Below are 15,354 nucleotides of genomic sequence, written 5' to 3'. Positions count from 1 at the left end.
ACCAGACACAGAAACAAAGCGAAACGACAAACAGGGGCAGAAAATAGTCAAGTTAAATACACGGAACACAGGCGGTCACAATGAGTTCGACCCTAACCCTATTCTGAGATAATCATTTAAACTGAAAAATAAATACCACAATGATATAAAGCCACAATGCTTCCTTGTGTCTCCCTTTTGTCGCTCTCTGCCAGGCGACGATCATGAAGACGTTAACAAAGGAGAAGTACTCGTTTCCTTGCGAGCGATGGCTGGACACCAACGAGGACGACCAGGAGGTGGTCCGGGAGCTACCCGCCAACGGGGAAACCGTCGACGAACCCCTGCCCCGTATGTACATCACGACACACACACGCTCACACACGCTCACCGTTATAAGCTTTAGGAGAGAGACGGTATAAATACTGTTATAAGGTATAGGAATCGGAAGGTGTATATACTGTATACAGTATTGTAGTGAGAAGGTATATATACTGTAATAAGGTATAGGAGTGAGGAGGTATATATACTAGCATACGGTATAGGAGTGAGAAGGTAAATACACTAGTAGACGGTTTTGGAGTGAGAGGGTATATACACTAGTAGACGGTATAGGAGTGAGAAGGTATATACACTATTATAAGGTAAGGGCGTGAGAAGGTATATCCTGCGTGCGCGGTGTGTCCCAGTGATCAAGTACAGAGTGACGGTGTGCACGGGCACGGTGGGCGGCAGCGGCACCGACGCCTCGGTGTTCCTCAACCTCATCGGGGACCATGGCGACAGCGGCGACCGGCAGCTGGTCATCTGCAAAAACAACGTCAACAAGTTCGAGAAGGGCAGCGTGAGTACAACCAGTGCCAGCCCTGCTAGCACCATGCTATTATAATATCATGGAAATATTAGAATCGATAATATAATGCACACCATCCACACCAATACATGGAAACAGCCTTGAGCAAGATGCATAAGACCAGCTCCTTAATCTGGATCCACCCTTTGGATGAAAAAGTATTGACTGAAAGTGAATGGTCTTCAGGCGATAATGTAAAGTCTGAACCTCAGGTGTTGCTCTGCTGACGGTGTGCGTGCGTCTCCCTCCCAGATGGATGAGTTCATCATCGAGGCGGTGTCCCTCGGCCAGGTGCAGCGTGTGAGGATAGGGCATGACGGCCGGGGCGGGGGCTGTGGCTGGTTCCTGGACAAGGTTCTGGTCCGGGAGGAGGGCCAGACCGAGTCTCAGGCTGAGCAGTTCCTGTGTAACAGGTGAGAGCGCACACACACACACACACACACACACACACACACACACACAAACATAAACACACACACACACACACACAAACATAAACACACACACACACACACACACACGCGTGGAAAACATAAGCCAAGCCACAGATGTGAACGTGACAGGACAACGTTTTCATTGGCTGTTCCAGGTGGCTTGATCGTAATGAGGATGATGGACAGATTGTTAGAGAACTAGTGCCCTTCGCTGATGGCCCACGTCTTTACAGTAAGTATTTTACGGATTGCTATGAGAAGGCACAAATATAGGCTGAGCCAACGTGTCTATTTACGTGTTTCGAGGTCATGCATGTATGTTTGCTCATGTACGGGATTGTTCATGCTTGTATATATTTGTTTGTATGTGTCTGTGGGCCGTGCATGCGTGTGTGTGTGTGTTTGTGCATATGTGTGTCCACGTGTTTGTGTGTGTCTATGCATGTGTGTTTTTGTGTGTGTTTGTGTCTGTGCATGAGTGTTTGTGTGTGTGTGTGTGTGTGTGTGTGTGTGTGTGTGTGTGTCTGTCTGTGCTTGTGTTTGTATGTGTGTATTTGTGTGTGACTGTGTGCATATTTGTATGTGTGTTTGTGCACGTGTGCATGTGTGTTTGTGCATGTATGTGTGTGCTTGTGTGTCTGTGCGTGTGTGCTCGTCTGCCTGTGCGTGTGCGCTCGTATGTGTGTGTGTGTGTGTGTGTGTGTGTCATGCCACCAGACGTGGGCTACCACATCGCAGTGAAGACCGGCAGCATTCCTGGGAGCAGCTCTGACTCCAAGGTGTTCGTGAAGTTATACGGGGAGAAGGGCGACACCAGCAGGATGATGCTGGAGGTCTCAGACAACAACCTGGGGAACTACTTTGAGACGGCCCGCATTGACATCTTCACCGTGGAGACCTTCGACATCGGACAGGTGCGCTTACACTACACTCCACTGTGAGCCATACAGGATGGGAGGGGCGGACGCCTGGTCCACCATGACCCTGTCGGGGAGCAGACGTTATACGGATAAAATAATGAAAGATGTTTGACTTCCAACTGGAAGGTTCTGGGTTGGACGATAGTTTGCAGCCATGTTGGCATCTTTGAACAGGACGCTACCTTGTCATAAGGATTTGTATCTGAAATTCACAGCTTATTCTTGTGATTTGGAATTTTCTATTTTTACCTGCCAAATGGTCTTATCTGTCTGCCATTAGCTGGTGTTAGGTGTTGCTTTGGCTAAAAGATTTGCTAAATGACAAAATGGTAAATAGCAAACCATAACGGTATCAGGACCAGTAGGTTCCACAAAAGGTAGTGCATTGTAGGTTCTGGGTGCGAGTTGCTTGTTTCTCCTAAATGGTAAATGGTCCTCATTTATATAGTGCTTTTATCGAAAGCAGTGTTGACTGACATTCACCCATTGACTGACATTCACCCATTCATGCACACATTCACACACCGACAACGGAGTCAACCACACAGGGCGACAGCCAGCAAGTCAGGAGCAATTAGGGTGAGGCGTCTTGCTCAGAGACACCACGACACTCAGCTAGGAGGAGCCGGGGATCGAACCAGCAACCTTGCAGTTACCAGCCAACCCGCTCTACCTCCTGAGCTAATGCCGCCATTTGCCTGAGCTTTGAATGATGTGCCGTATATCGTGCATCAACTTTTTCTTGTTCTTTCCAAGTCACTAGCCAATCCTAAAGATTGGACTGGTCAGAGACAGGAGTGGGGCTTACTTAAGATTAATGCTGCTTTCAGAAACCTAAAAAGGCCCCGTCCCCTGACACATACTTTGGTTCTCTCCCCCGGTAGATCAACCGTCTTATGATTGGCCACACCAATGAGGGCATGCGCGCAGGCTGGTTCCTGGACAGCGTTCAGATCATGGTTCCCAACCACGGCAAACACTACATGTTCCCCAGCCACCGCTGGCTGTGCAGGGATGAGGCGGACGGCAAGACAGAGGTGGAGATCTATCCCAGCGAAATCCTGGACAGCGAACAATGTAGGCGACATGCTTAAGACATTCATGTTCATAAAAAAAAAGGAAAAAAATAATGAAAAGATGAAATAAGGATAAACCAGTGTTATTTCTTGTTCTTGTGATGTTCTTGTTGTTATGTTTCACCTGTTGAACCTTCTTATGATGTTTTGCATGAAGAGAGCTCTCCAAACAAAGTTTTATTTGATTTTATATAAAATTAAAAACACAAATACAAACACATTCAGATGTCACTAAGACAGACTTGTTCAAATTGTAAATAGAAAATATAAAGTCACCAAAATGTATTCCATTATTAATAATGTGCTCTTGTTTTGCAGTAATTAACTATGAGGTAACAGTAGTCACCGGAGATGTGTCGTTCGCTGGCACCAACGCCACAGTGGTCTTCCAGATCTTCGGGGAAAAGGGAAAGACAGAGATCATTACCCTGGAAAGCAGATCCAACAACTATGAACGCAACGCCACCGAAATATTTAGGGTACCAAACTCTATTGATCATTTAAATACAATGTCACAAAACAAACACACAATCGAGTGTGCCATTACTCCAGCAGACACGATCACCACAGGAAATGTGCAAAAAAAAAAAACGTTAAGGCGTCAGGAAAAAAATCCAACACAGAGAGGTGAAAGCATCTCAGTTCACGTGTGGCGCTCCCCTTCCCTCCCCCTCTCTACGACCAGACAGAGGCCAAAGACGTGGGGAAGATCTTCAAGATCCGTATCAGCCATGACGGCCAGGGCATGGGGTCGGGCTGGTTCCTGGAGACGGTGGACGTCAAGCGGCTCATCATGGCCATGGTGTCCGTCCCCAAGAAAAAGGAGGAAAAGAAAGAGAAGAAGAAAAAGAAGAAGAAGAAGGACGAGGAGGAGGAGGAGGAGATGGAGGAGAGGCTGCAGCCGGTGGTGCTGTCCTACCACTTCCCCTGCTCCCGGTGGCTGGCGGGGGGGGAGGAGGACGGGGAGCTGGTGGTGGAGCTTCTGCCCGAGGACGCGGACGATCTGGAAGGTAGAGGGCACGAGGGCAGCCGTTGGTGACTGTGTGGTCAAATAGCAGAATGTTTTTATCCCTGGGGCCCATGGTTCTGTCCCAGGGGCAGGGTACCTGCAGAAGAAATAAGGATGCATGTTTGTTGCTATTATTAGTGATATTGTTATTTTGTATGTGTTGACCCAAAAATGCAGACCCAAAAGTGGCTTTGCCGGTCAAAAAGTCGACTAGTGCAGGCCGGGTGCTCAACCTTTCTCGAACCGCGACCGTCATTTTTGGGGGCGCTTGACTAGACTACACTGACCATTAATGTATTTTTCACTCCTTTTACATAAAATTGTTCATACCTGCTCATTAATGATCTACATTCGATTCACTTTGGATAAAAGCATCTGCTAAATAACTAAATAGAATTAGTATTGGCATGTTTGTGCAAGCCACCTGGCAGAGCCGAATGTGACACACTTCCCTGAAGCATATGACCCGTGGCGGCCTGAAGAGAGTCTCATCAGTAATGCATGGCTCACGGTAACGCAGTAGCCCTAATCCCCGTGTCAGCCTCCCCGCTAACGCAGGCCCTGTGTCGTCCTCCTACCACAGAGAACACGTACGAAGTGAGCGTGTACACAGGAGACATGCTCGGAGCAGGAACCGACGCCAACGTCTACATCAATATTTACGGCGAGAACGGAGACACCGGAGAGCGATCTCTGAAAAAGTCGAACAACCTCAACAAGTTTGAGAGAGCGAAGGTAACGGCGCAGGTTAAACAGCGAGGGCAGAGCACCACCGTGTTTTAACCCCCGCGGGCCGGACCAAAGGAACGGAAACCCCGTGGAAAATGGCTTCTTTTCAGAATTTATTTTTATAATTCTACAATTGTCTTTAATTTTTTTATTTTGTGACAGTGAACAGGAATGCTGACTACCTTGCTCTAGAAGATAAAACAAAAAATCGCGATAGTGTAAAATATATCAAACGAAATGTACAACAAGTAGGTGTGTGAACTCGTGAAGCACCCCATCACTTCTCCCTCCCACCTGAACCGCCATAGTGTGATTAAAGAAGTCCCGGGGCCCCCGTTCCAGAACAATCCCGACGGTTTTAAGATGAACACAAAGAACAGATATGGGGTTTCTAATTATAAAAATGCGCTGTTCGCTGTCAGGCACCGACTCAAACACTTCCATGCAACACCAGCCCTACGGCGGGCTCTGGGTGGGAGTGTTATTCTGGTAGGATGACACACTCTCCTGCAGACAGAGCCAGCTGTGGTGCAGGGGAGCCGGGAGACGGCAGGGAGGGGAGGAGGGAGGGAGGGAGGGAGGAGGGGAGACCTGAGAGTCATCACCGCCCTACTTTTACTCATCACTTAATGAATTGAAAGCGTTGAATAATTGATCTCCGCGTTATACCTGAGGCCTCAGGAACGCAGAAGCCATGTCCGCAGATAATTTGTTGGATTTCAAAGGTAACCCGAGACGAGCCGGCTTTGATTAAAGAAGAATGAAGAAACTTTCGTCATGGGGTGGGGGGGGGGTCTTCTTACAGTGAAGACTGTGTTCTTTGGTGTGTGTAAACGGGCATAGTAAGGAAATACATATGCTCTTGCTGTCGCACTAAGGTAGTCAAATTAAGTCATCTTATTTGAGGCCCTGTTGGTAGTTTAGTGAAATGACTTGCCATCAGCTGGGGGAAAAGACAATGTGTGTCAAACACATGATAAATATGTATGTCAAGCGAATAACTCGCTTCATCTTCTAGGAAGACATGTTCACCGTGACGGCTGTGGACCTGGGGACTTTGAAAAAGCTCCGCATTCGCCATGACAACAAGAGCTCCTATTCCTCATGGTACCTGGACCGGGTAGAGATCGTGGACACCAAGGAGGACATAACGTGAGTCGCTATGGAGATGAACACTCTATGTTGGCTCCCCCTAACTTGATATTCTCAGGAAACGGGCTTCAGACAGTTTAATTCACACATTCATACATACAGTATGTATATATATATATATATATATATTAGAACCTCAATAAACCGTCGTCACATTCACAGTTTCTCAGTTCGATTCCTTGCAATTGCAGAGAGAGGGACCCTATTTTCCATTATGGCAGGTTTTGAAATAGATTTATAACATTTAGATATCACGGTTTAGAGAAGATAACATTTCGGCGGGTGGAGGTCCGGGTTAGAAGAAGGAAAGAAATGGGAAAAGAAATGCGTCTTAATAATAATATAATAATAATAATATGTTTATTTTATGTAGCGGCTTTCTCACACTCAAGGTCACTTAACAGATTCATAGAGAGCTCACAGAGAGCACACACGGAGCAAGACAGCACAACAAGAAGTACAACAACACAAATAAAAATAAAAACAGAGGGTACAGAGGGTCTATGCAGTGGTGGAAGAGGAGAAGTGTTCTTGAAACATGGTAAGAACAATGAGCAGGAGAGTGCATCTTGTGTGGTTGGCAGCCAGTCTTTTAAAGTGCGCTTGGTGGCGTTGCAGGTACTACTTCCCCTGTAACCGCTGGCTGGCCACGGACGAGGACGACGGGCAGATCGCCAGGGAGCTGGTGCCCGTGGACGAGGCCTTCATGAAGAGGGATGACGACGACGAAGACTCAGGCACCGCCCTGGGGCTGGAGCAGAAATGTAACAGCATTCCCCCAGAGAGGCTTGTTTTTTAATAAACGCAGGGGGGGGGGGGGGGGGACACTGTCGAAGATTAATTTAAAGTCGTGATGAGATAGAAATAAAGTACAGACAGAGTTTACTCGAGGGAGAACCAAGAAAGGTATAAAGCAATGTTCTACTGCTTGATGAAGGGGGTACTGAACCAATAACTTGTAACCTCTTCTTTGTGTGCCCACAGCAATGTCCACTACATATACTATTAAGGTCAAAACTGGGGATAAGAAATATGCAGGGACCGATGCAAACGTCTTCGCAATCCTATTTGGAGAAAATGACGACACAGGTAGGATGTCTGACGTCCCAATAATTACAGGCATAGAGATCTTTTTAGGACAACCCAATGTATGGTTTGATTTGAATAGACCTTGGAGGGATAGGCATGTGACTCACACACCACTCTGCCTCCTACAGGGATAATCAACCTAAAAGCGTGTAAGAATTATAAGAATAAATTTGAGCAAGGGATGATCAACGAGTTCACCGTGGAAGCAGTGGACCTTGGAGATCTGGAGAAGCTCCGCATGGGCCATGACAATTCTGGTGGGTCATATCTAATATCTATCCGTATTATTTATTTAGAATAACTTACATAACCATTTTACTACATTTCAATCTGTCTCTTAATAGTAAAAAACGGAATGTCCCTTTGAAAGTCGTGTCCCAAGCAGTTTTATTTCACATTAAAAGAGTATATAGAGTTTATATAAAATCTAAATTGTCTGTTTTCCTGCAGAAGTGGACCAAACCACACAGTGGGTCCTAAACACCAGTACATTAGCGCTATCTGTGTTTCAACCTAGACTAAATTGAGGGATATTCCTCCTGTATTCTCAGGTGGTTCAAGCGGTTGGTTTTTGGACTGGGTGGAGATAGACGCCCCCTCACAGGGTCAAAGACTCCGTTTCCCATGTGGCCGTTGGCTGGATAAGGGAGAGGATGACGGGGCCATCGTGAGGGATCTGTTCCCTGCTGAATTACAAACGGAACTGTACACGCCATGTGAGTGAGTGAGTGAGTTAATGGGTGACCGATTGAGTGAGTAATACAGGCAACAGCTTTTACAATGCAGCCATACATCCGTCTGCATGCATCACCATCATCATTGAGCACACTTTGAGTAAAAACGTGACTTTCATTGTCTTTCCAGTTGTGCCTTATGAGATAAAGATTTTCACCAGCGACGTGTTTTGCGCGGGGACGGACGCTGACGTGTTCATCGTCCTGTACGGCGGCAAGGGCGTCTGCACACAACAGAAACACCTCTGTGTCAACAAGAGGGAGAGACGACTGTACTTTGAGAGAGCGGCAGAAGACATGTTCATTGTGGAGGTGTGTGAGTCATTGGCTTCGAGCAGTCTACCAAAAGGCACCAGAACAAATAAAAAAGAAACACTTTGCTTGACACACTCTCAAGTGTGTAAAGTCTACGATTCTCAGATTGATTTGATTGATTTGAAAGTCATTTTATTTGAGTTGAACCCACTGACAAGCATTGTAGAAATAAGATCTGAGCGCTCCCCTTCCTGCTGTGCGGTCTGCCTGCTCACAGCTGGAGGATGTCGGGGATGTGATAGAGAAGATCAGGATTGGTCATGATAACCAGGGCACCAACCCAGGATGGCACCTCGACAGAGTGGAAATCAGGCGACAGCTCCGGAAAGGAAAGGTGCTCCATTTTCCATTTTTTAAATTACATTTCTACAATACCTTTTATAAGCACATTAACTGGCATCTCACAATGGGCCCATGCACATTGGGAAAAGCTTTAGAATTGAATGTATTTTCACACCAAATCTAAATAAGATGATGATACCTAATGATGATGACTCGAAAAATGGGGCAACACTAAACACAGTTTGCGTATTTTACGGCAGGGGTCTGAAACAACCATCTTCCCATGTGAATGCTGGCTAGCAAAGTCTGAGGATGACGGCGAGACAATCAGGGAGCTGGTCCCATCTGACATTATCACAGAGAAACTCCTGAGGGATGGAACGCTGAAAAGCACAGAGATCGAGGTGGAAGACGCCCTGGAGAGTAAGCCCTCCCAGAAACCTAACCCATGACACTGAACCCTAACACCAAACCCTCAAACCTTAACATTTAACCTCTTAATCCCTTAAGCCCCTTACCCCTAACCTGCATTACTTATGCAGGGTAGGGGTAGCTTACACTTACCCCAAACCTCTTAACCCTTAAACCTCACCCCTAACAATAACACCCTAACCCCTAACACCCAACCCTAACACCCAACCCTCCAACCTTAACATTTAACCTCTTAATCCCTTAAGCCCCTTACCCCTAACCTGCATTACTTATGCAGGGCCGGGGTAACTTACACTTACCCCAAACCTCAACCCTTAAACCTCTTCTGCGTACCAACAAAGCTCTTACCGTACCACTTTACTCTGAAACGTTTAGCTCACGAATACAAGGTTTCCGTGCGGACGGGGGATATGTACGGCGCAGGAACCGATGCCAACGTCTTCCTCACCCTCTACGGAGACCTGGGAGACACTGGAGAACGCAAACTCAGCAAGTCAGAGGGCAACAGCAACAAATTTGAACGAGGAGAGGTACGTACAGTTTTATCTGAAATGTCAAGTGCACACGAGTAGCGTAACGAAACCCAAACACACACTTTTGTGCTCGTGATAGAGAACGCTGCTTCTGTGATTCCAGGTGGACAAGTTCACCATCGAGGCGGTGGACCTGGGCCAAGTGTTTAAGATCCGCATTCGCCACGACAACTCAAATATGGGGGCGGACTGGAACCTGGACCAGGTGGAGGTGACGGACATGGAGACGGAGGAGGTGTACATGTTTCTGTGCGAGCGCTGGCTGTCCAGGAAGAAGGAGGACAAACGCATCGACCGCACCTTCTTTGTCAAGGTTCCGTAAATCCTCCAAACCTTCCATTTCAACTAGATTGTAAATTGGGGGTTGCTAGTCGTTTCCTCCTGGTTCAGGTCTCTTTAGCAAGACAGCTAACCCCTAACTGGCCTTATTGGGCAAAGTAACTAGAAAAGTGGCATATAAATGCTATTGCAAATACGTCAACATTTGCTCATGTTTGGTTGCTTTCGCCCTCACCATTCCCCTGACTCTAAAACCTCACCTTCCCGTAGGTCAACTGAACCATCTCTAATCGAACACCTACAAATACCAACAAAAAAACACTAAGAAGTCTGTACAGTTGACACACTTAGAAACGTGTCCATGTGTGCCTTGCAGGGATACGAGGGGGACAGAAACACTGACCCAAACGCCCAGAAGACGGCCCAGGCAAAACCTGGGCTGGACAGAAACGCCAACAAGAAGAAAAAGAAGAAGAAGCAGGTGGTCGTGGAGGAGGGACCAAGTAAAGTCATCCATGTATTCTTCACAGTGAAATGTCCTCATGATTCATCCCGGTTACATGCATGCATATACATGGCCTCATAATTTAATGAAACTATGTTGTCATTTGAATTGTCAATTGAAGCGTCAATTGAATGTCATTGAACCGTCAGTTGGATAGAATGTAATGTCACTGACTGTGAACGCTGTCACCAGTCATTCCGTATCACTTCACCCTGTCCACGGGGATGGACCGCGATGCGGGTACCACTGCCCGAGCCTACGTCATCATTCTGGGACCGGGGGAGGTGGAGACGGACCGGCTGTGGCTGGACCTGCCCAAGGAGAAGAAATGCTTTGCGCCTGGCACCATGGAGAACTTTGTATGCTATGGGACTGACGTCGGCGAACTGAAGAGGGTGGAGGTGAGAGAACAATGGAATGCTGGTGAACCTTTTTTTGTCCGAGGTTCAAACGCAGCGTTTGATGCTTTGTTCAGCATTATCCTTTTAGTATGCGTTTCAGTTGAACAAAGACGGTTCAAGTAGTGCCTCTGGATAGATGAAAACAACGGCAAATAAAACATGAAGCTGTTGGGATTTAGTTCCTGTCCATCTCCTCTTTCCCTCTGTCGTTTCCTCTCCTCGTCTACTCCCACCGTCCCACCCTAGCTGGGACACAACGGGGCCACTCCAGAGAGCTGCTGGCTGGTGGACGAGTTGGCGGTAGCCGTGCCAACCAAAGGTATCAAGTACATCTTCCCATGTAAGTGCTGGCTGGCAAAGGACAGGGGGGACGGGCTCACCACCAGGCTGTTCAACGTGCTGGACTCCAGCACCATCAACATCATTCGCAAGGTGACCAAAAAATATATATATTAATATTTACAGATATAATATAATATTTACACACGTGTCCTTTTGAAAATCCATTAGTTATTAACACAAATAAGCATGTTTTTCTTAATACCTGCTCAGTTTATAACAATGCCCATTATATTTAGGTGGTTTATGTCACAACAGTGGCCACAGGTGACACCCAGTATGCGGGTACTGATACCAACATCTTCCTCACCGTGTTTGGAGCCAACGGGAGCGCAGAGGAGATGCGGCTGCCCAAAGCCGGGGACAGGTCAGTGGTTTGGTGCTCTGTGCATAATGGTCAGGTCTCGCAGTCCAACTCAAATCTCATCCGAGTCCCATTTAAATCCCATTGTGATGCCACCTCACCATTTACACCAGGTTCGAAAGAGGCCAAGAAGACAAGTTCAACGTGGAGATCGACGACATTGCACCCCTGAAGAAGATCCGGCTTCGAGTTGACGGCACTGGAAGTCGTCCCGACTGGTATCTCGACAATGTAAAAAAAAAAGAAGAATTATCATCATCTATTGCTTTTGCCTTAGCATTACCGTATTCATTCAACAGTTGGCATCTAGCGGCCACTTAGTGTGTTAGTGTGTTAGTAGTGGGTTAGTGTGCGTGATTCCGTCGGCTGCGTCGTGTTCCGCAGGTCCAGATGCGGAACCCGATCACGGAGGACCTATACACGTTCACCTACGAGAACTGGCTGTCCAAGACCAAAGGGCCCAAGAGAACCCAGGTGTGCGAGCTGGCGGCCGTGGTGGACGAGGAGGAGATGGTGGAGAGAACCACCTACACCATCACAGTGGTGACCAGCGACGTCACAGGTGGGTGCCCCCACCGGGACGTGAGGAACAGAATGAATGGAGTCTAGCGGCAGAAGGCCAGAGATCGCCGGTCGCTTGGTGCGCCAGACCAGACCGAAAGTGGACCAGAATTAAACGATTTATACCGAAACAATTGAATGAATTGACCCTTGGATGGGCGGGTCTTATTCTCGAGAAAATTTCTGGTGAAGATATTTGTTTCGAATAGTGTTAACAGCTGTAGTAGAAAAGTATTGCAGGTTTAAGATTGCTGCTGCTTTTTACTTTTACATTATCTCTCCGTCGCTTGCTTCACGCACATGTATGTAATATGCATGCAGGTTGAGTTTTACATGCAAATATGTAAACATACATATCTCTATGTATTTAGGTGCCGGCACAGATGCCAACGTGTCCCTGATCGTCTTCGGAGAGTACGGAGACACAGGGATGCTGGCCCTGAAGGAGAGCGGAGCCAGGAACAAGTTTGAACGCAAAATGAAAGACGTGTTCCGCTTCGCTGACATGCTCAGTCTCGGGGAGCTGTCCAAGATCCGCGTTTGGCATGACAACAAAGGTCTGTGTGTGTGTGTGTGTGTGTGTGTGTGTGTGTGTGTGTGTGTGTGTGTGTGTGTGTGTGTGTGTGTGTGTGTGCACCCATGGAACATCTGTATATATGTATGTGTCATCACTATTCAAAGGGAATCAAATCTTGGTAGAAGCTTGGTAGAAAAAAAATTCATACCCTGATAATCTGATCCACAATACGAACTTGCAGTTCACCTTGGGTTCAAAAAAAATCTCAAATAACTCAAACCCTCTAAAATAACAAATACCAAACACTGTACATAATCATATTCCTACCACAGACCGGGGAAAAAACCTTGCAGTATTATATATCATAGAATTCCAAGCGGTGATGGACAGTGTTGCCTCCTACCTCAGGGCCCGGTCCTGGGTGGCATCTAGAGTACGTTGACGTGAAGGACGATACCATGGATGATACCTTCCGCTTCCCCTGCGACCGCTGGCTGGCCAAAGGCAGGGACGACGGGCAGATCATGAGGGAGCTGGCCTGTGCCAACAACGACACTGTGGACCTCAATGAGAAAACCAGTTAGTGTCAATGAGAAGCCCAGTTAGTTACTATGAGAAAACCAGTTAGTATCAATGAGAAAACCAGTTAGTATCAATGAGAACCCCAGTTAGTTACTATGAGAAAACCAGTTAGTATCAATGAGATTATTATCAAAGACAAAGAAGTTGTTATCTAAGGAAACTTCTCACTAACAATGTACTGTATAACAGTCATTTAGATTGTCCATGTTTGGTAATTTGCTTGATTAAAAAACACAATGTTACATGACATCCACTTTTCAGAATATGAAATCGCCACGACCACTGCAAACACGGACCACGCAGACACCACGGAGAATGCCTGGATCGTGTTGGAAGGGAAAAAGGCGCGTTCCAAAGAGTTTGTCATGGAGAACAAAAAAAAGAAGTTCTTGTGGTAGGTCTTCAAGTCGAGGATCCTTAATGAGGAATAACCCCCTTCCGCTCTGTGTACCCGGGGAGCGTGGGTTCCCCAGAGAGCTCAGCCTCCCAGCATGACGTAAACCTCCCTGTGATTCCACCGCCTCACATCCAATTGAGACGCTTGCTGTTTGTTTTGTCTCTCTGCAGCGGTGCCACCGACACCTTTGAGTTCTCCTCCAAGCACTTGGGAGAGATCGCTGGCATTTCGATCGGCCATATCACCAAAGACGGCAAGAAGGTGAAGGGCGAAGCCTCCTGGCACGTCATGGAGGTGGTGGTGACCGAGAAGGAACTGGGCAACAAGTGAGAGGATATGACAAACCTCATAGGATCAATCCCTTTTCAATGCTACATTTATGTAAACATGTATTGGCATGTAAATTAATTTAAAAAATATCGACATGTATGTGCATAGTACATACATGTACACTTGTTCAATGAGAACGTAATGCTTTGCAAACGTAATGGCCTTCCAAGTTTCAGGCCTATTCGTTCACATGTTTTATTTTATATTTCCATGATAGAATTTATTTAAAGCCTGCCATATCGTTGTGAAGCCCAAAATATCTCTCTCTCTCTCTCTCTCTCTCTCTCTCAGATTCCTGTTGGCTTGCTCTCAGAGTCTGCGTAACACCCTTGACTGTTCCCTAGCTACTTTTATCCTAGGAATGCAGGATTTGATTGACAGGGCAGGTGTTCCGACGAAGGGGGAAATGTTTGATTTATTTTTAACCTCAAGATCCATGTCCCGTCTTTGGTCACATTTGCTTTCTTTGTTTGTCCTTGTTGTCAAGACAGATCAATATGTTTTGCGCGATGTGACTAACACTACATGGTTACATTTTTTGGGTCAGCTAGATAATGATCTATAAATAACCTATGAAAATTGGTCAATCAACTTGAATCGGATGGGATACAATCAATCATTTCTTTCCCTATATCTTCTGCACAGGTACTTCTTCCACTGCGACGCCCGTATTCCCCTGGCAGCTAAGAAGGACCAGTTCCAGACCTTTGAGTCCTACAAGTCCATCGAGAGCTTTGCGAGCAAGGTGCGCAACCTGGTGCCCGTCAGGTACGAGATCATCGTCATGACCGGGGACGTGAAGGAGGCAGGCACCGACGCCAACGTCTTCATCACCGTGTACGGCGTCAACGGCGACTCGGGCCAGCGGCAGCTCCGGCAGAAGTTCAGGAACCTTTTCGAGCGCGGCCACACGGACCGCTTCGTCCTGGAGATGCTGGACATGGGCGAGTTGCTCCGGGTCACCGTGGAGCACGACAACTCAGGCTCCGCCGCCGGCTGGTTCCTGGAGTGTGTCGAGGTGACCAACACCGCCAACTCAGTGACCACCATCTTCCAATGCGGGAAGTGGCTGGATGTGACGAAGGCGGACGGGCAGATCCAGAGAGTGCTCTATCCCAAGTACTAGAGCCACCGAGGGTCGTGCCTTTCCCTGCCCTTTGTCAAGAGTATGTCAGTATGTCTGAATGGCATTTAGCGACTTGGCGTTAAATCTACGCAACCGGCGATGACACAAAGATGGCCGCCTGCCTTGCCATGTTGATGGTGTTGGTTTTGGTCGACTGGACTAGAGAAACACCTTTCTTTCCAATTCACACACGGCTGCTGTTTCTGTGGCAAACATCACGATGGTTAAACCGCTCAGACGTTACGAGACATAAGTTTGAGTCTAGTGACCAAAATGGTTGAGGGAGACCACATTGCCACGTGATCAGATGCACATTGTAGGTTCAAATACACTGTTTACCTGCCTCTTTTCACCAAATGCCACAGTACACATGTACCTATGAAAAGAAGTAATGAGTAAATGTTGGATTTTATACT

General features: G+C 47.1%; 1 protein-coding gene across 1 annotated transcript in view; it reads left to right on the top strand.

Annotated features, from left to right (window-relative positions):
• Window positions 1-14,938, top strand: part of loxhd1b (lipoxygenase homology PLAT domains 1b) — a gene marked incomplete at both ends in the record, with an annotated part of 23,384 nt that extends 8,446 nt beyond the window's left edge. The window contains 30 exons of the mRNA XM_084468186.1: window positions 195-330; window positions 669-823; window positions 1,085-1,245; window positions 1,422-1,498; window positions 1,984-2,180; window positions 3,071-3,263; window positions 3,581-3,741; window positions 3,948-4,272; window positions 4,855-5,006; window positions 6,019-6,152; window positions 6,771-6,916; window positions 7,137-7,241; window positions 7,370-7,498; window positions 7,793-7,957; window positions 8,106-8,287; window positions 8,508-8,624; window positions 8,833-8,995; window positions 9,380-9,534; window positions 9,641-9,850; window positions 10,193-10,319; window positions 10,514-10,722; window positions 10,969-11,154; window positions 11,301-11,428; window positions 11,539-11,656; window positions 11,810-11,987; window positions 12,358-12,543; window positions 12,912-13,082; window positions 13,347-13,479; window positions 13,653-13,808; window positions 14,458-14,938. Coding sequence (XP_084324312.1) covers window positions 195-330; window positions 669-823; window positions 1,085-1,245; window positions 1,422-1,498; window positions 1,984-2,180; window positions 3,071-3,263; window positions 3,581-3,741; window positions 3,948-4,272; window positions 4,855-5,006; window positions 6,019-6,152; window positions 6,771-6,916; window positions 7,137-7,241; window positions 7,370-7,498; window positions 7,793-7,957; window positions 8,106-8,287; window positions 8,508-8,624; window positions 8,833-8,995; window positions 9,380-9,534; window positions 9,641-9,850; window positions 10,193-10,319; window positions 10,514-10,722; window positions 10,969-11,154; window positions 11,301-11,428; window positions 11,539-11,656; window positions 11,810-11,987; window positions 12,358-12,543; window positions 12,912-13,082; window positions 13,347-13,479; window positions 13,653-13,808; window positions 14,458-14,938 — 5,136 coding nt within the window. The remainder of the gene's footprint in view (window positions 1-194; window positions 331-668; window positions 824-1,084; window positions 1,246-1,421; window positions 1,499-1,983; window positions 2,181-3,070; window positions 3,264-3,580; window positions 3,742-3,947; window positions 4,273-4,854; window positions 5,007-6,018; window positions 6,153-6,770; window positions 6,917-7,136; window positions 7,242-7,369; window positions 7,499-7,792; window positions 7,958-8,105; window positions 8,288-8,507; window positions 8,625-8,832; window positions 8,996-9,379; window positions 9,535-9,640; window positions 9,851-10,192; window positions 10,320-10,513; window positions 10,723-10,968; window positions 11,155-11,300; window positions 11,429-11,538; window positions 11,657-11,809; window positions 11,988-12,357; window positions 12,544-12,911; window positions 13,083-13,346; window positions 13,480-13,652; window positions 13,809-14,457) is intronic.
• Window positions 14,939-15,354: the final 416 nt, after the last annotated feature.

The sequence above is a fragment of the Micromesistius poutassou genome, assembly GCF_964030765.1.
Source record: "Micromesistius poutassou genome assembly, chromosome: 5".
Taxonomy (NCBI): domain Eukaryota; kingdom Metazoa; phylum Chordata; class Actinopteri; order Gadiformes; family Gadidae; genus Micromesistius; species Micromesistius poutassou.
Note: the sequence above shows the minus strand (reverse complement) of the source record. Positions and strands in the feature narration are given on the sequence as shown.